The following is a 20,628-nucleotide window of genomic DNA, read 5'->3' on the forward strand; positions in this document are numbered from 1 at the left end:
TTTGTGGAACATAACCAGTTGCACAGAACTCAAAACAAGGAAATGAGTGAAATTAATTTATACCTGTTTGTTTAGAGGTGATTTGCTCAGTGCATGGGAACCCTGACCTCTAGAAGTGATCAGCTGCAGGGGAGAAAATAAAGAACCCACACCCCACACCCCACACCCTCCCCCTAAAGTGAGGGGAGGAGGAGTATTTGGGCAGAAAGCTGTCTTGCATAATTGCAAATATGGTATCAGAAAATATAACTTTTAACATGAGAATGTAGGTTTTGAGGTTGCATCTTGTATTTGAGCCTCTATAGTTAAGGATATGCTTGCCCTCTGCTTGTTACTGTAAACAGATACTGTCATAGCATTATGTACTGTAGTGACGATTTGTATAATTATAATTTGTCTTTATAGTTTTATATCTTGAACATGAAGAAAGCATTGATTCATACCCACTTTCCAACAGCTCAGTGGTCATTGGAAGATATGTTGTGTGTAGTGAAAATCAGAAGTCAGTCATGGATATTCTGTATCTATTAACTTGTATAACCTTTCCTTTCCTTCTGGTATGATGGATGAAGGAATCCCTGCCACAAACTCACAAGGTTATCATATATGGATGCCCCATCCTCTTTCAGGTGGACTTGCAATTGTTTCAGCAGATGAACTACTTTATTTTTTAACAGTATTTGTGTAGTTATTGAATGCTAGGTAATAGATCTGTTGTTAACATTTATTAATTTTGTACCCCATAGGTTATTGCAAGCATTTGAGGTTTGTATTCTAAACTTGTAAGCTTCCTGACTATATAACAAAAAGTCACGTAATCTCTGCCATATATAGATACCAAATTATTTTTTGAGTAAATATGTTAATTGATTTTTTTTTTTTTATAGTGAGGGCTATATGTACTGTTAGTTACCACTTTTTCTATCTGTTCTTCCCCAACAATACAATGCTTGAATGGTGGATATATAAAGGGCTTTTTTTTAAAAAAAAATTTATTACTTCTCTTGTGTGGAAGGAGACTGTGAAAATGGGTGGTGTACACTTGATACAGTGTTCCTTTTATTGAGTCTTCAGACAGTTTGAAAGAACTGGATTTTCAGGTAATGCGTGCCACATATGCTTGTTGATACTAAATAATGACCTCATCCAGTAGCTCTCACAAGTGTGATCTGTTCCGTTCCTCTATACTCACCCTTGATTCTCTATACTTGCTGCTGTATCCCAGTGATGGTAATCTGAGTGTCAGTGGCTCCTGGATGTCACCAAAAGGAATTGATGATCCAACTCGTGTTGGTAGCTTCTCACCAGTACAAATAAATCGTTTGGACTCATTACAGAGGAATGGATGTGTAGATGGTATGGCAAGTCCAGCGGAGTTGATTGTGGGATTTTCAGTGATGCTTACATTTAAGCAGAACATCTGATTGTGTTACACTTCCTCAGCCTCCGAAGTCAGGCCTGCTTTGGGCAGGAGGTGGGATGTGGTTACTTCCGGAGGTTTCACACAACCTTTTTATGGTTTTATGGTTTTGGAATCTCCTATGCTGAGTTGCAGTGTAAGCATCTTCCCACAGCTGCACACTGCTTTCCCCTTGGAGTTACGAGGGATCCCGAGGATGGTCCCCACAAAACTTGTCTGTTAATTTGAATTGAGAATCTTCAGAAAGCTTCCCTTCTTAGGCTGGTCTAATCTAGACTTGCCTTTTCTCTTTTCCTTGGTTTTCCCAGTCCCTGAATCCAAGACATGCTTGTAGCTTTAGTAGTTACTGACAAACATGTCAGTGAGTCTTAAATGTGAAGGATGGACTGCTGCCTGGCTATCATTGTGCAGATTATTTATGAATAGTGATCACTGAAACAGCTTTCCATTAGTGCTGAAGATTTTGTTGAAGACTTTTTTCCCAAATTAAGGTTTTGGGTTGTTTTTGTTACAAAATATAGATCTGAATGTGTCTGTGCTGCAGAATGACTGACTGGAGAGTACCACCGCTGCCTGAAGCTTCAGACTTGCTGGGTTGACTGCTCGTTTCAGTTGGGTCATAGCACAAGGGGCTGCAGCTTACAAATGCCCTGTTTGCCCCAACTAACATCATCAGACAGTGTTTTTTTGCAGTGCGTTACTGCACAGTTGATCTAGTCTGGTTTGACCTGGAACCTAGAGATTATGATTTTGGTGTCAATGCTAATTTACTTTTCCACTGGTCAGAGGATAGCAGTTCTTGCTGGAAGAAACTGACCCAATTGTGTAAACTTGTTTTTCTACTACTGCCTTCATCCTGCACCAGTGTAGTCGGTGAAAACTTTGTCAAAGACTTCAGTGGTACAAAAGAAATCCATTGCTAAGGAAGGAGATGGTACTTAGATAGTAAAGTTTTGTCTTCTGGACTCAGAATTCAGCAGTGGAAAAAAAACCAGTTCTCATTTCCAGAAATCCGTGGGTTTCCTCCTTTCATTTACATATTTGCCTTTATCCAGTATTTTTACCTGCAGCTGTCCACTTGCCCAACAAACATGTTTTCCACGAGAAAATGCTAATGTGTAAATGTTTTTGATGTATACACCCTAAGTATGCTTTCATAAACAGAATTTTTGTAATCTTAGAAAATGTGCTTGAACACTTTTAACTCCAAATAAGCATTTGGGAACTTTATTAGTTTCTTCAAGTCATAGCTATGAGAGTTGTATTTCTTAGTAATTATGCAGAATGAACAAATTGTAAGAGTAGAAGAGATCCAAGAGTGAGTAACTCCTTTTTAAAAACACACAAATCCAGTACAAAAATGGACTTAAGCCGCTTTTTGGTTTATGTCTTTATAAGAATTCCAGTTAAACATTATAAGCATTATAGAATGGTAGGACACTTTATCCTGCCAATTTGTCTGTTTGCAATTAGTTTAAAGTACACTGAGTATGTTATTTTAATACTTCACAAATTAAATGTAATGATGTACTGCATTTAGGATTTATTTTTTCTTGTCAGTGTTCTAAAATATTTGCACTTCCTCTTATTTTATTTTTTTTAAACCTAATTTTCTTTTCAAAGTCAGTGTCCCTGTGAAAGTAAAAGCACCTTCTAAGGCCATGTAAAAATGTTACTAAATTGGTAATCTGTTATCTATTTTTACCCTTAACTAAGGGTCTGATTTTGAGATTCATTCATTATTAAGTATTTTACAGAGGCCAAGTCTCAGTGGTTCTTTTTTCTCATGTGTATTTTTTAATATATGATGGTACTATTAAGTATATAATATTTTCACTCTAAAAGAGAGTTGTAGCATGCTCTTTTAGTGTCCTAAAACAACTGTCTTGGCACTGCCTAGCTTATGTTAATCTGTTCAATATTTTCATAAGATATATACTTTGGCTGGGGTTATGTGTTTATATATATATACTTTTAGCAGATGACTGCATATTTATTTATTTTGGCAATATCATTAATTGTTCAGAAGACTTTTATCCCCAAATCCCTTAGTTTTTCAGACAGACCTAGAACATCTGTTTGTAATTCTGTCTTGAACATTGCTAATACAAATTAGTCTTGGAAGCTCAGTCCGTATTTTAGCTTAAAATGTTCACAGACATTTTCAAGGTTCATGAGTTTTACAATAAAGATTAATACCAAACATGCACTAATCCGGATTGCACCCAAGGTTTTTATAAGTCTTTACAAATACAAACCTTGCAGTTGCCCAGTCAGGTAGGTTAAGGAATTTCTGCTGTCTCTTATGGGGTAAGACACTGCTGCTGTTCACCTAACCCATGGTTTAGGATAAGGAATGCAGAAAATTTTTTTAAAAGATTGTGTTTGAGGGGGGGGAATCAATCCATCAGTCCTTGGCCTATCATGTTTGGGGTTTTTTGTGTTTTTTGGGCCAAAACAACCTGAACTAAACCCTGAACTTGTAGGCTTGGTTGTTTTTTTGTTGGTTTTTGTTTGTTTGTTTTGTTGGTTTTGTTTGGGGTTTTTTTTGTTTGTTTTTTTTGTTTTGGGGTTTTTTTTATATGAATGCAGTGGTCAGAGCCTTGTGTTTTTATCTCCTGCAGAAGGCCTCATCTTCAGCAGTGCAACAACCTAGTATCATGCTGGGAACTTTTATCAAATTGGATGAAAAAGTAGCTTTATATGAAGTGCAAACACATGGTCCTGAATCAGCAAATTATTCTGTCAGTGTCTTCTGTATACTCTCCCAATTTAAAGTGGCTTAGTTAGGAAACATCTGGCATATATATGTGCACATATAGCAGAAATGCAAGCTTTTCAGGTTTTGCGAACTTTTCTCTCTGTTGTGAAGAATTTCTACAAAAACCTGGGCTTGCTAAGGTGAAGTTAAGCAAATTTTGGTTAATTGTCATGTAACTGTCATGTACTTAGCCTGACTTCAGTAACACTAGTGCACAGAAGAGGGGATGGCACTGCTCAGCCCCCCAGGTGAGGTTGGTTTAGAGCAACTGAAGTACCTATGTAATAGCAGATTGTAAATTCAATCTGCTTTTAAGAAGAAAACAAGAATTATTTCTAAATAAGAACCCAGCTTAACTGAAATAAGTAATTTTTCTAATTGACAGCCCTCACCAAACATACGTTATTTCAACATAACCTGTTCAGTGTGGAAGCCATCATATCAGTAGAAAATGCACTACATGTAATTTCTGAAATACAATTTACTTTTAAGTTAAATAACCCCAAACAATATGGATTGTCTAGAGGTTAGATTTTGGATTTGAAATCCAAGTGGTTTCTTGGCTGATGAGAATTTTGTTCCATGGTCTGGAGCTGCCAGCTATCAAGAAATCTCATCTCCTCCAAAGCTGAATTTTGCCATGGTAATAGGTAATAGCTGCATTGTGGTGGGTTAAAGGTATTCTTCACCTTTTTGTCATTATTTTTGGCCTTCCGGTATTGGAATGTTTTTATCATTTTTATTTTGTATTAGCAGAGGTGATTTCCACAAGCAGCACTTACAAATGCAAAAATTTGTTTTCTTCAGACAAATACTTCAGTGGTAGAACTAGTTTTTGTAGATGATGGAGCTGTGTTCCCCTAGCTGCGTTCACTGGGAGGTAGTGGATCTCTTTTTCAGATGGTGTATTCAGGTGTTGAGGAGTCCACCAAAAGGAGATGGGGAGTCTTTTCATGTTAAGTTCTCAGCATAAATTGTAGGTGTGATTTGGGTTCTTTTAGCTGTCTGAATGATCTATGTGAAATGAATCAGAGGTTTCAATCCATTCACTAGCTGAGAATAACCCACATTTAAGTGAACAGAGGAGGCAGCCTCTTGAAACAAAACAAAAATCCCCAAACCCCAAACTAAACTTGCATCTTCTACTGTTTATACTGACAAGTCAACTTTGCTTTTTCTGTTCAGACCTTAAAAAAAAAACCCAAACAAAACCATACTTCAGTGAGCATTCCCTGCACCGCCTAAGCAACCAGAGTGACAGAGGTCAGGTGTTTGCCTCATGGCCTGCAAGGTGATGGTTCTTGCAGCTGGCCTGCAGAGGAATACTTTCTCTGCACCTCTCACTTACAACTAATGCATGTTGATGCTTTCCTAAGATATATGCAAATCAGCTTTAACTTAAGTACCTATTGCGGCTGTGTAACAACAGTGGGGACTTAACACGAGCTACTTAAAGTTGGCATGCTGTAACATTTTTGAGTGAAGCATACAAAGTAGAAGAATGCTTGTCCCTCCCTCCACTTACAATGGCAAAGTCTCTGATTTGGATCTAAAGTTTGACTGGAAACCAGCGTTCAAGCAGTAAAATAAGCTAAATGTAGGGTTTATGTAGATCATTGTGACACTGTACCAGCCTTTCTAATGTGCACAAGCCACTTGTGTGTGTGCCAGCGGAGCTGTCAAAGTGGGCGGTGAGGTACCTCTTCTGAGTTTCATTGTGTTACTGCAGGGGTGGTGGTGGATATTCAGAAAAGGTGATGAATTAGAGTGTAATGTTTTCATGAGACATAGGAGGAAGCAGCAAATATATGCGATGAAAAATTCAGATTAAGAGTAAGAAAGCTGAGGGAGGTTGCATATATGGATAAAAATATATACATGTATACGCACACACTTGAAAAAAAAAATTTTTATTTTGCAATCTTAATGAAAGTGATTTTTTTACAAAACTGTGATTGTGATGGATCATTCCTTCCCACATGCTTTTTCAGTTCATTGATTTGGGGCATGGTTGACTTTAGAAATTACGAGAGGCTCATGTTTTTCAAACATGTACTGCTAGCATTTCTTTTATTCTGCAAAGCAGAGCATTGCTGTTGATTATTTAACTTCTACTGATATCTATAAACCATATCAGCACTGATATACATTAACAAAAACTCTAGCTCTCTCCCAGTGTTTGCCCATCACAATAAACCTTCAATTTCTTCCTTTGCAAATAAGGAATAACGTATTTCTCATTTTCTTGTACTGTGTTCTGCAAAGTCTCATTCCATGGTTGTTGAACTGAAACAAATAATCTGATTTCACTCATGACCCATTGCTGAAGCTACAATATGATGATTAAAGGGCCATGTTTCTTGTCCATGGAGAAAATGAGATTTAACTGAAGACTTATAGTGGTGTAAAAGTAGTATTTTCTGGAACATAAAAAACGATTTTAACTGGATAATTGTGCAAAATCCATGGCCAATCCATATAAATTTGTGATTCTCCATGTTAGTTCATATCTCCGTGCAGTGCCTATGCCTCTATGAAGCTTCTTCAATACCAGTGGCAATTTTTGAAATGGAGATGAATGCACTGATGCATTGTGATTGGGACAAGTCACAAGGAGGGTAGATGACAATCTGCCATTTTATGACATATTATGGCTTGGCAGCTCCTCCTTCTTTTAATATTCTCTATGGAATGTTGTTGTAAAAAAATAAAAAAGAAAACCAGTAGCTAGGTGTGAGGAAGCATGATGTGTGTCAAAATTCCCATGACTTAATTAAGAAATTGATTCTATTAATGAAAACAGTATCGTCAGACTTTTAAAAAGCACTTGGTTATTCGTTATGTTAATGCAACTTCATTATTATATTGTGTGATAAACTGAGCTAGAAATGGAGAAGGCTTCATTTAAAAATACATGGGATCTTTTATTAAAAATATAAGATTGAACAAAATTATTCAAGAGTTATTTAAATTCTGAAAGCTATCCATGTTTTATCTCCACTTACACATTTCCAACAGAATTTATTGAAATTCTTTATTGAAAAGCTTTTTTGCAAGTATTATCTGTGCTCCCTCTCTAAAATAAAGAGTAGTTTCTGGAAGACACAATTATTCGGATGCTTCTTTAGTTGGAGTAAGTATCTTTTATGAAGGTATTGACTACATTTAGAAACGTAGCAGTACTAATAACAGAACTAGTTTGTGAGAGAGGGCTGCCATTTGCAGGCATGCCTAAGCATGTGGATATCTTCAAGCACATCAGTTAGTGCTACTGAAGTTTTCAGGATTTGTGCTACTGAAATTTTGAGGGTTACTCCTGGGGTTAGATGCCTTCTTGGTCAAACTGTTAATTCTTCAGCAGGAAAGCTTGTTCTGAAGCTAGTGATGACATAGGGTTCCAAAATATACTTCTGAATCGGGCCAATTTCTTTTTAAAGACCTTTCTGTTGGAAATGGACAAATTTGGAAACCATGAAGGGTGTATGGGTTTTGCTTACTTACTAATTGATATGTAGAATGAGTGGGAAGTGGGTGGAGGCAAATTAACACTAGTACTCTCAGCTGTTAAATTATAATTACCTTTTTTTCTGAAAATATATAGGTGTCACTATAGAGGCATTTCTTCTGACTCTTTTTTGCTTCCCTACTAAATGGAAAGGGGGAACTTGGATGACTAATCTTTGAAATTGAATGAAAGACATCTATTATGCTTTTAGCCATCAGATGTCACCAGAGTACAGAGAGTAAGTATTAGGTGATATACAACTGATTTATGGCTTTCCTTGGCTGTTTATTTTGGAGTGGGAGAACTCCAGTCCTGCAGAGGCTTTCTCAGGTCAGCAGTCACAGCATCTTGGCCAGCTCCAATATGTCCGTAGTCCAATGGCTATGACACTCTTGGATTTAGAGTATTGAGCAAGAAATGGGTTGAGGACATTGTCCTGCTTCTGTAGGGGCATTGACACCAAATGAAGTGGGGGCAGAAGCAAGCAAGAGGTGAACAACTATCACCACACAGTTCAGCCTTGGTATTTCTATGCTCATTAAAGTGGAATACTTAGCAGAGGCCTTGAAAGCAACTTGTGTCTTCACTGCAGATACAGCTATGGGAGTGCTTATTAGCTTGCATACTCTCATTTGCTTCCCCCAGTTTGGGTGGTGTTCTGCTAGCTATGCAGCAGCATGGACCTTTGTCTTATTAAATGGCCAGGTGCTTACTGCGTTCTTGAGCAGCACCGTGCACTGCTCCTGCTTTCCCATTGGCACTCTGCCCACAGTGGTTGAGGCAGAGTTTGGGGACATTTGCAGGAGTTTCAGTACAAACAGGTTAACTGTGAAGCGTGGAAAAACCTTACAGACGTCTTTGAGAACAAGATGGAAACTGCAATGAATCTTTAAGCTCTAGGACTTTATGGTTTGAGATGTGAAAAGTTTAGTGACTGCATTTTTAATGTTAAGATTTCTTTCAGTCAATCTGACATTATAAATGAACTTCAGGGCAGTTTTAAGGTTTAACTTAACTTTCAGCTATTATGTGCTTAGTCCTTCTTGAAGATCTTCCTTTCCATCACTAACTATGCAAAGCAGCAGGAACGAAAATAACAATTTAGCTTTAACTGCCTTATAAAAGTTAATAGTAAATATTTAAAAATATATATATTCTTCATTTTTCTGAATAATTTCTATGTAGCATTGCTGCCCCAGTGCTGATATGAAATATCTTCATTCTTATTGGTGAACATCTCCAAAATTAAGCTTTAGAGTGGGACAAAATCCACCTTTCAGTAACACATAAAGGAGGGAGACATCCCTTCTTTATTGACATCCACAATCTGTTGGAGAGAAGTGAGAGATGTGACATAACAGATTGTATTTAAGCACCTGATAGGAAGAAACTTTGTAAAATGTTCTCAGATCAAGTTGCTTGAATGTGAATGAAAATTGCTGTAAGGAGTGTAAAATGAAAAGTAATCATTCAGTAAGGGTATTTGGCACCGTGTTTTATAAATAAACATACACTCTTTCCAGGTATTTCCAAGCCGTGTTTTGTTTTGTTCTTGGACAGAAATTATTGGGACATAAAAACCTTTAGAGGCCGATGGGGAACAAAGTGAGACTTCTCGTAGCAAAAAACAAAGGTCTTTGCAATCTGGAAAAGGGGAAAGAGATTTGCAAACAGGGAAGTTGTTGAAACACGGAGAAAATGAGGGGGAAAATATGAGCAGTACCAACAAAACCAAAATGCCTGCAAAGCTGGAGATAATGAAATGACAGGAAAAGAACTGATTAAATATATTTTCCTTCAAATCTTCTATATGTTTAAAAAAAGTTGGAAGGTGTGTGGTAATCGTAATTTAAAAGACTGTTCATCCAGCTAGACTGAGAGAGAACTGGTTAGGCAGCTATTTGTGAATTTATTACAGGTGTTTGTAGATCTGCTAAAAGTGATCTTTCTTCAGCTTTCTCCAATGCCTCACAATTGTGTAGAATAGTTTAGGAGAGTTAACAGTGGTGCTGTCAGGAATAGTCTGCATTTCTAAGAGGTGAAGATTAGACTTGGTACCAGAAATGCTTTTGTTTGAGGGAAACGTAAGCATTTAAAGTGTATTCCAAGAGAAACAAGTACAGCAGAAAGCTGTCCTGCTGTGGGCTGGCTGGAGGCAGGAAGTGGAGTTACTGGTGTCAAGATCATTTTCACGTTCTTCTAATGCAAAAGTCTTCAGCAGGATTTTATGAGCATCCAGTTCATGACAAGAATGCTTTGGGTATCTTGCAAGACCTCACAATATCAGATTACACCTGAGCAAAGGGGAAACAAGCTGTTCTCTGGGCTCTGTGCCAGTATATGTGTGAATCTCTGTGTTGTCAGCCCTCTCTGCTATGTGATAGAAATACATTTTTCTTCCTACATTTCACTCCTGTTTTCTAGCTTTGTGGGTTCTTCAGCTTGTAAGTAAGCAGAACTGACTATCCTGTTCCAGTCACCTGCATTTTTATCTTAACTTGGGTGTAATCTGAACATAAGGGCTAAACGGGTAAAAATGAGGGGTTAACTTGATGTACATCCTTACCCAATTCTAAATCTACAAGATAAAATGCACCACAGTTTATTTTGAACCCAGCTGTATTGCTACGTCTGCCCAAGTTTGTTGCCTGAAATACTTTTTTATTCAGCACTTTCCAAATGTGTTCCATAGGGAATGAAAGGACTTTCAGGTGTAACTGTTCATATTTGGAAGCAGAAAAGCAAGTAAATAAACATTGCAGGACCTCTAAAAAAATGGGTATCCTAAAAATATAAATATGATCAAGAAGGGAAAGGAGCTAAGAAAGAAAAAAGCTGATGAAGATGTATCTCTCTGAGAGGGTCAGAAGAGTTTATATTTCACTGAAAATCATAGAGCCATATGATCCAGGAGGGAATACTAGCAGGATGTAAGTATTTACAGCAGTATGGTATTTTAGAGTAAAAACTGTCTTTTTGTGGGATGTTGACTACTGGTCAAAGAAAAAAATACTTGGACATACAGCAGATTAATGAACAATGGATTTATCATTTTTATAGGGAAAAGTGAAAGATGGGATGTTTGTTATACTTGGCTTCATTGCATTGTAACCACATGTTCCAGAAATAAGCATTTAAAAATATTGTATGTAGCTTTTTTTACATGTTTCTAAGTTATAGATCTGACCGTTTCATATTGTGAAATATAATCTTAGTCTTCCTCAGTATTTGGCTTTCTTCCTTGATTAAAATCCCAAGGTGGAATGAATGTACTGTGTGACTGAAATTAATCTGTTTAAGCCTGAAATTGCTGGAGGCATGTTGGCGTGCCCACTGCAGGCCTTGATTTGAGGGAAATTGTGTCCAAGTGGCTTTGCAGGGCAAGCAGGTGTAGGAGACAATTTGTAGTAGTTACCTTGTGCTCTGGGAGCCAACTTTTGCTGTGTTTCTGCTTCAGTGCTCTCAGTGGGGGATAGCTGTGAGCTTCATTGGGAGGATAATTACAGTATTTTCACACAACTATTGATTTCTGTTGTGATGGCATTTGTTTTATTCATTGTGCATGTTGATAAAAGGTGTGTGTGTCTATATATGCATAGACATATGCACTATGCATATGTACGTATAGACACATATATAAACGTAAAAGGTATTTTATTCTAAAGCCAGTCTGCTAGAACAAAAGGTACTGTTTGGGGAGATGCTGACTGCTTCTCCTGAACAACATTTGCAGTTAAAGGGCCTAGTACTACTGAAATTACTTGTAAAGTCTTTTCTTGGTTTTCAGTGGAGAGATCTTTTATTTCCTTGCATAGGTTAGGATCAGAGGTAAATATTGAATGAAGTAGTAGAATTCAATGGTAAGATTACATTTCTTGACAGTTTGAGGGCTGTATTTTTAGGTATTTCTTCTTATAAATTCCTTCAGTAATTTTATTGGAAAGCACCGCATCTTAAGCTTTTTGTCAGTTATCAGCTTAATGGAGAGGTGTATAATTCTGTTCTTGGTTGTATCAGAATAAATACTGCACTTCTAGTGGCTCTATTTTCAGAAAATTAATGTGGGGTTTTTTTTCAGTTTAACAGAAGGTGAATCATCTCTTTGCGGCTCTGGATAACTTTTCAGTTTCAGCAAAGAATCTTGCACCATTCTGTGAGTGTTGGGTATTTTTTTAAAATCCAGTCTTTTTCAAAATAGTGCAAAGAAGTTTTAAAAAATAAACATTTTCTTATCAGAATTTAGCAATGCTGCTTTTACTGGATGAACACAGACTAGCTTCTACATGGGAGTAAATGAAAATCTACCCTTTGGATATCTTTTTACTGTTTTTCCAGCCTTGATTTTCGGTCCTGCAGACCCCAAAGAAGAAAAAGCTAAAAATCCAACATGTATTGTCAGAAAAGATGATACTGGAATGAAGAAACAACTGTAGACCATAACAAGGTTTTACTTAGAAATTGTTTTAAAAAATTTTCAGACTAGGTATTCTTCAGAAGAAAAATCAAGATGCAGAAAAAAATTATGGGAGATAATACCTGACATACAAGACCAGACAAAAAATACCATCCAGAACCTCCTGTCAGGTGAAGTTGTATGACCTAGCATGTCATTGCCTATTCAGTGTATATTTTAAAACCAAATAAAGATAATACATATGTAAAAACCAATATTTGTAAATTCTAAACAGAACGGATGCCCATTCCAAGCAGAAGGATCCTCTCTCTCCCCTCATCTATTTGAATTCTGTGTTTTCCTGATAGAATGTATCTAGAAGTGTTTCAGGGTGTTAAGTACATGGCTGGGTATAAAAAGAATTACAGGAAACGGCAGCAAACATGGGCATTCAGGGTGGCACATGAAACTTCAGAAGCCAAGACTTAAGTTATGGGAAGTCATCCTGAATAACCTGTATTTTTGTTTGTGTTAGTAGGTGGTGTGCTTGGGAGTACAAATGCCTTAACTAAACTTTCATCGCAGGCCAGATGCTTTGATTATTCATGTTTTCTCCTTTTTTTCTTTTTTTTTTTTTTTTTTTTTTTTTTACCTGGACAATGCAATGCTACTTCTGTAGTATGTTCAGGAGGTATAAAGTAGATGATTAGTATATTTCGAAATAAAGTAGGTGTGTTTTTCTTATATGAAAGGTCTTAGTTCTCACTTGAATAAGAGACTCTGATCATTGATGGTTAGCTGTAGTTACTATCTTTTACCTCTAAATATTTGTCATTCTTGCTGCTTCTCCCCGTGCTGCTGTTGGGTTAAAGATTAATTCATATACTTACTCAACACAAAGAAGCGTACAGATGGAGAATAGGGGAGATTTTTGCATGACTTTTAGGGACATAGATTTAAAAGGCTTCTGACCTGTTGTACTTTTGTTTGCCCAGACCCAATGGGTTATGTGGGACCCAAGAGCAGTGTGCAGAAAAACCCAGCAGCTTTATTTCAGAGACCATGGGGCGCATGGAGGGTGGCTTCTCCTCCACCAGCTGATGTGCAATTGCAGAGTGGGTCCAGCACCCTGGCAGGGGAGAAAGGGGGAAGCCCTGAGCCTGCCAAGCTGCCCCAAGTCAGCACTCAGGGCATTGGAGGGGTTGGGAACCCCTGCTGTAGGTATTGCTTGCTGGCTGTGGAGGGTTGTTGCTTGCCAAGGGCTTGGATTTGGGATGTTGCAGAGGCATGCACCCTGGGGTTGTTGCTGCCTGGCCCTCAGCACCCCTTTGTCCTTGTCTCCAGAGCTGTGCTGTGGCTTTTGGTATGCTGAAGACGCCCCCCCACCAGCAGTGTCTGGTGCCCACACGCGTCAGGAGCAGCGTAACAGCTGGAGACCAGCTGTGCCGCTACACTGTCTTATTCTTCTTCTGGGAAAGAGGTGAGGAAAGGAAGTTGTAGTTGTATTTAACATAACCCTCTACTCTCAAATCCACCAAATTTAAAATAGCTGTTATTTGCATCTTTTTTATTAGAGGACAGAAGCATATTAATAAAATAATGAATGACATGTTTACTTATTGTAGGTATTGATTGCTTTCACTTTGTGACAGGTCTGAAATGCACACACTTGAGAAAATCCAAGTAGGCTTCATGCACTTGACATGTTCGACTGAATCGCAAAGGTCTAAGAATTTGTTCAGGAAATTAGTTCAACATGCTGTATGTCTGAAAGAGCTGCTCTTTTGTTACATGTATTATAGGGCTGGATTATTAACTGAAAAAGAATATAAATGACAAAAATGCAGCAGGGGATTCGTGTGAGATTGCCCTTTTTTCCTGCAAGCTGTGGCAGAAGCAGAAATGTGAATAAACTGCATAGAAAGGAGTGTTGAGCACAGTCTGGTAATCAAATGTTCTGTTATATGTGACACTTACCTTGTGAGTGGGGCTGAAAGTCAAGTGCCTGCAATCAGCAGAGAAGTGTAGATGCATTTTCATTACAAATTAAGTAGTCTAATTGTATTTGCTTGGGTTTTGTTGTGGTTTTTAAAATTATATTAGGCCCTTTCTTGGCAAACAGAAGTATTTTGTGATGTTTTTAAAAGGCTATATTTTGTATGTTGTGAGGGCACAGGTGTGGCTCTGATAGGACCTGACAGTCCAGGCAAACCCTTGTCAACCTCTTCACTCTGATTCAGACTTGGAATGTTCTTCTTAGGAGTTTAGCTATGCTTTTTCAGGCTGCCTCCTGTGCTGCCACTCGTACTTGGAAGCAGCTTCCCATAGACCTGGCTGCCTCGCTGCTCATCGTCAGCCCCTCCTTACAGTGCTATGGTCTTCTCATACCTTTAACAAAAAGGAATTTTAAAAAAGCCAGGAAAAAAAAAAGTTATTTTGCTGAGGACAGTGTGTATGCCACTTCCAGTTGAACTGTCTTACTAGTTTTTTCCCTACCTCATAGGTTTTCTTTTGTTTCCTGTCCATATCACCCCCTTGGGACTTCTTCCACCCACCTATATATTCAGGTTTATTTTCTTCCCTTCTCAGTACAGATTGGGAGAGCTTATTCTATGAATGGTGTTTGTAGACAATAATAATGAAAAGATTTAGTAATATCCAAATTTCTCAGGGTAAAGATTCTTCACCGTACCACCACGGTAGAGGACAACTGACGACACCTGCCTAGTTTATTCTTGTGGATTTATTTTAGTACACGCTATGATCCTCACTTGTGCTTGCTGTTTCATAAAGGATTGTAGTCATTTGGAAAATCTTGTTGAAGCTGTATTGGAAAATTAATAATGTATTTTCAATTGCTGCATCTTTCTTTCCTTTTCTATTGCAGCAGAAACTTTTTCAGAGATTAAAGTATTACTGAATGCATTTGATCAAATTCTGTGCCTTTTCTCATCCATGAAATTAGTCACATTAGATGAGATGCAGTAGATACCTTGTGAGTAACCTGATACTGTCTCCAGATCATGTTTACAGGTAATGAGAAATGCATGGGAGTGTTTGACAGTGACTAAAATTGTTTTAGTAAAGCCTATAACATTAATAAAATATCGAGAAGGACAGGAATAAACTAGGCAAATTGTCTCACTTTTTAAAATGTTCCAAAATACATGAATGCTATATATATGAATATGTGAATTCTATTCTTAAATTCTTTATATTCAGATTAAGTGTTTTAGATCATGCTGTTTTATGTTTATAATGTCATGTAGCAAGATTCATAGATGCTATATGTAAGGGATTTTTTTTAGTCCAAGAGGAAGGAGATGATTGGAAGAAAAGACAACAATTTCATCAGTAGCTTCACTATGCAGCTCTCTAACAGGTGTTCTACATCTGCTTGTCATTCAGAGAAACCCCAGAAGATGAATGGATAGTTCACTCATTATATGGTGCCAGCAGGGAGTCACCTTATTCAAATAATCTGACTGGTAGTGCCAGTTTGGCAAAATTCCAAGTTTTGAGTGATGGTCCTTAGATTTTTGTGTGTGTATGCATTTGTTACTGCAGCATCTTTAACCCTTAGGAACAAAGGATGGGCATTCATTCATTTAAATTCTGGCTCCAGAAAGTTATAATTACTCTGCTTTGAGAGTCTGTGTTTTGTTGCTGCTGAGACTTTTTGGTACTTTAATGTGTATGGAACTAAAGTTGCAAATCGTCTGTTATTGAAGTCCTAACTCATTACTGTGTTTTGATGAATATAATTTATAACAAAAAAGTCTGCCTTCAAAACAGTTTTGCTCAGTCATTCTGCAGTAGGGTGAGCACTTGGTCATTCATATAATACTCTATAATGGCAATGAGAAGTTTGATAGAGGCTGCTAGCATGGGTGTAGAATATTGAAGGAGGCATCCAGAAACAGAGAGGCTGAAAGCTCCTCCATGACCTCTCTGTGATTCTGTACAGCCATGTAAAACAGACCTGTAAAAAGCAACAGGGACATGCTGCAGAGTGCCTGTCATGAGGGCTGTAGCTGTGCGTGTGGCGAGCTGATCTGCAAACCAAAGCTCTAGGTGCTTGGCTTTCTTTTTTTGTTCTAGGTCAGTAGGCAGATTTTTAGTGGTAACGTTGCCTATGATGTTGTGAATGGTTCACTGGCAGACTCTGAAGATAATAAAGAGGTAGCTGAACAAGTTAAAGTTCTTGCAGTGTCTTCTTTCAGTAATTTGAAAGGTTTAGCTTCAGAAAAGTTTTAAGCTATCCTGTTAATTATGAAATATCTAGAAAGGAGATGTAGATTTCTTATAAATGATTCTCTTATGTCCTTGATAAAATGTGCTGCTTAGTATTAAAAGATGTGTCGAAACTTGTCACGGTGGGAAAGAATTTGTATGCATAGTTTATGAGCATGTATTTATACCTGGACTGCTTCTGATATCCAAACAGCATTTCCGCTTCTTTTTTCGTCTACAGTAATTATTCTGCTGGAGTGTATTTCTTCACAAAATTACTCTGATATGAGCTTCTAGTCTAAAATGAGAAATATGTGCTCCTTTATCGTAAGCTGGTTAAAGTTGTGTCATTGCTCAACCTTGAAAGTGAAACAGCTCTCCCCAGCTGGCAAAATGAAGATTTCACACTTGTTTCTAACTCTGAATCATCATCAGGCATTGCACCTTAAAATCAAAAACCTATTGTGCATGTACAAGATTTTAGATTCTGTTTATAGGAATCCAACAGTTGCTAGTTTTTTTCAGTCTCCAGGGCTGGCTTTGCAGGTAGGAAGGTAAAGAAAGCACTAGCAAAACATGTGCTTATATCTGAAATATTTCTAATTTACTTTTCTCCTGGTAGTTAGTAGGAGTGCCTATAAAATATTGTGCAGCAAAACAGTGATTTTTATGCAGTAGAAATGAAAAGATTGTTACTTGGTTGTAACGATCTGTACGTAATGCTGCTCTTAACCTTTGACCAATGTAGCTATCTAAACTCCCCGAATCCTTATGAGTCCTAAGATAGTGCATAAGCTGTTATTTTTAATAATTCAAACATAGCAATACTTTGATATGTCAGCAAAATAACTTTTCCACTTGTGGGACTTGAAGGAAAGGAGACGGTGTGTGCTAGGATGCTCCATGGTATTTCTGGTGTTCTGCCCCTACTCCTGATGGTTTTGGTGTCATGGCTGAAATCAGTGGGCTAAATTCATCATCCAGAAGTTCTAGATTGAAGTTTGTGGGCACGTTGGTGCTGTCCTTTTTGGATGTGACCTTTGGAGAGGGTTCTACCATTTTGAAGTCACCCATAGAAATTAAAATCTGGGGACAATTGAGTGGTGTAAGTAAAAGAAGAAAGAAAGGTCACGTCGCAAAGCACTTGAGCTGGGAATCTGAGTATATAGTATGCAGCCTCCAGGTTACTGACAGCAGTGGAGGAGTTTTCTTTTGGTGTCAGCAGAGGCAGAGAATTACACCTTGTTTTAGTCACGTAAGTTGGGAGTGTGAGTGAAAAGAGCACACCTAGTACTGATGTGTAGACACCAGGAATCTTGCAGAGAAAGGTCCTTCATCTGATCACTTAAACTTGCCCTTTCAATTCGAAATGAGCTGTGTTAAGTGCTTAGTTATCTCCCAGTTAAATTGGAAGGCTGAATTAATCTGTATAATAAGATTTGAGGCAGCTAAATGTAAAGCACTATAGCAATGCAAAGATTGCATTACTAGAATTGCCTTTTGAGGGGGAAAGTGGCATGACTGACACATACCTCCTTCCTTGCCTTGCAGAACGATGGAGAAGGGGTTACTGAGGAGTAGCTCATGGTGACAGTTTCTTGGGTGAAACTGAGCTGTGTTCAGCTGTGTGCAGCTCACAAGCTAACACTGGCACCCAGTTAGGTGCTGTGCTTGGTTAAGCTCAGAGGGATGGCCAGGAAGAAATTTGAGGAGAAGTAATAAGGATTATGCCGTCCTTACAGTCTAGTTAATTGTTATGTCTGTAATGTAACTTTCCTGCCTTCAGTTTTATCAACAACAACAACAAAAATATACTGTTTTCCCAGCCTAATGAGTGCCCATAAAGCATGTAAATAACTTTGCATGTTAAGAAATCAAAGTGAAAACTTACCAAAATGTAACTTGTTCAGTATTTTCTACAGGAAAATAAGAAGGGAGGGAAGCTTTGAAATCTATGTCTTGTTTGTACTCATCTGAAGTAACTCTCTTTACTTGAACTTACGTATTTGAGGTGTAAGATTTGCCGTGTGTGTACTTTCACATTTAATATTTCCTTAGTGTCTAAAAATTTACAGAACTTCAGTGATGTTTTATATAACTGTAAACTAAGACAGCAGCAGAAAATGGTACTAGAGTCAGGAGGTGCTTTTAACCTTTAGACTGTGATATATAGCTATGGTAGTTACCTTCTAGCTTTCACTGGATTTTTATCCCCTCCCCCACCAATGAATTTGTATTTTGGTCTCACTGCCCACCAGTCAGAAGTATTTTCTTAGAGGAGAAATTTCTGCTGCTGTGTCAACTTCAGACTGTTATAAAGTTATAATTTGATGTCACAACTGCAAGTTCACAGCAAGGTCTTTCTTAAGACGCTTGCTTTCTTAAGTGACGCGTGCTTAATACAAGACTCAAGATAGATAACAAATAGATTAACTAGCTGTATTGCACAGCTCTAATTATGATGTTATTTCCAAAATCAAACCCCTCAGGGTTATAGCTATATGGCAAAAAGCCCCCATATTTGATATCTTTACTGCTGATCCAAAGTGACCCAGAGTTGCCAAGTAAAGGATTGTGAATATAGCTTTGAACGTAACCATGCACAATTTCTTCTCGTATAACAGTGCATTTTAGACTACTCTTGTTTTTCAGATATTTTTCTTGCCTTGGGATATTTGAAAATTGCTAGTTATGCAAGAAGGATAAACAAAGCTCTATTTGTATTTATAACTGGTTTTCTTTTTTTCTAAACAGGAATGAACATCTGCACAGATGCTCTCAGTGCAAGGTTGCTAAATACTGTGGTAAATCTTGTCAGGTAAGATGAAAAATAGCAGCTATAAAGGGTTGAAGAAAACAGGCATTTGAATACTTCATTTACAGGGTCTCCATGCATTTTGCACATTGTCATACCTCCCCACTGCAATTTCTTATTTGTGGTTATGGACAGAGTGTGTAAACATGCTGCCTTGTTGTATTTGAGTATTTTTATAATTACAAATATAAGATTATAATTAGTGCAATAGACAAAACTAAGCTGAAATGTGTGGTCTTTGGCTGTGCTTGGTTAGAGGGGGAGGAATAATTCTGCAGCTTTGCTGGCTGTAGACTGAAGGCTCTAAGTCAATTTTGCAGTAAAACATTTTGTATTTCAGGAGTAATTTTTATCATGGCAAAGTATATATTCCAGTTCTTTCAGAGGAAGTAAAGGTCAAGAATGTGCAGAGAAGAGGCGGCCTTGGACAAAACTGCATCTCTGAGGAGGAGGTTTTTAAGAAAATGGAGCTAGGCTCTTCACAATGGTGCATGGCAGGAGGACAAGGGACAACAGGCTTATGCTGAAAGAAGAGAGGTTCACATGGAATATAAGGAAAAATTGTTTCACCCTGAGGACAGCCAAGAGGTGGAACAAGCTGGCCAGGGTGTTGGTGTTATCTGCATGCTTTGTGGATTTCAAGACCCCACTGTATAAAGCTCTGAGCTGGGTCTGACCCCAAAGCTGACTATGCTTTGCAACTAGAGATCTCTGAGCTTTCAACCTGAATTATCCTGTGATTTTATCCTATGAAAGAGTTCTTAAAGGTGTTCAGACTTAAAACCTTGGCTTTTATAATTGGCTTGTATTGTCACTTAAGCATGTGCGCAGAACTTGGCAGGACTTGGTACTGAGTGGACGTGCAAGGATAAATGACTGTGTAAGGTCTAATACAGCGGAGGACCAGGCACCTGAGATTTTAACCATGAGGGTTGCTTTACAGAACCCTTGAATTTTTAAATGATTCTTCTTTGATTTGCATTGTGATTTCTGTGTTTTTTGGCTTGGTGTTTGTTTTTTGGTTTGGTGGTTGTTGTTTTTTTTCTCCTGAATAGAGAAAAGTTAAGAAAACCAACTAATGGTCAAAACAGACTGTAGTGTTACTCTGTTAAATGTATATGAATTTAACTTTTTAAATTAAGTCTTTGATGTTCAAATGATCTTTTCACATATTGTGTGCTTCTATAAACAATTCTGCCTTTACCTGCAGTGTTATCAACATGCCAGAAACACCTCCTTTTTGGGATTAAAACATATGGAGAGGAAAAAGAGGAAGATATGTCATGTTGATTCATTGTGTGGCAAATGTTTGCAATGTACATTAGGTACTTACTGTAGCATCAATAATAATGCCACAGGTAGATTTATTATGGGAGATCATAAGGAAAATATGACTGTGAGGAATATAAAAGACCAGAGTCTTTGCAAAGTAAGTGTTTTAGGGTGGTTTCGAGGATTCCCGAGAAGGTAAACACACACACACACTGACTATAAGGGAGTA

At 37.8% G+C, this 20,628-nt stretch overlaps 1 protein-coding gene across 2 annotated transcripts in view; it reads left to right on the forward strand.

The window, feature by feature from the left end:
* Positions 1 to 20,628, forward strand: part of SMYD3 (SET and MYND domain containing 3) — a 442,190-nt gene that overhangs the window by 31,340 nt on the left and 390,222 nt on the right. The window contains exon 2 of one of the 2 annotated variants that reach the window (XM_049830859.1): positions 19,067 to 19,130. In XM_049830859.1, the coding sequence (XP_049686816.1) occupies positions 19,067 to 19,130 (64 nt within the window). Of the gene's footprint in view, positions 1 to 19,063; positions 19,131 to 20,628 lie in introns of those variants that run through there. The other variant, XM_049830860.1, reaches the window with a different exon arrangement.

The sequence above is a fragment of the Accipiter gentilis genome, chromosome 28, assembly GCF_929443795.1.
Source record: "Accipiter gentilis chromosome 28, bAccGen1.1, whole genome shotgun sequence".
In the NCBI taxonomy this organism is placed as follows: Eukaryota; Metazoa; Chordata; class Aves; order Accipitriformes; family Accipitridae; genus Astur; species Astur gentilis.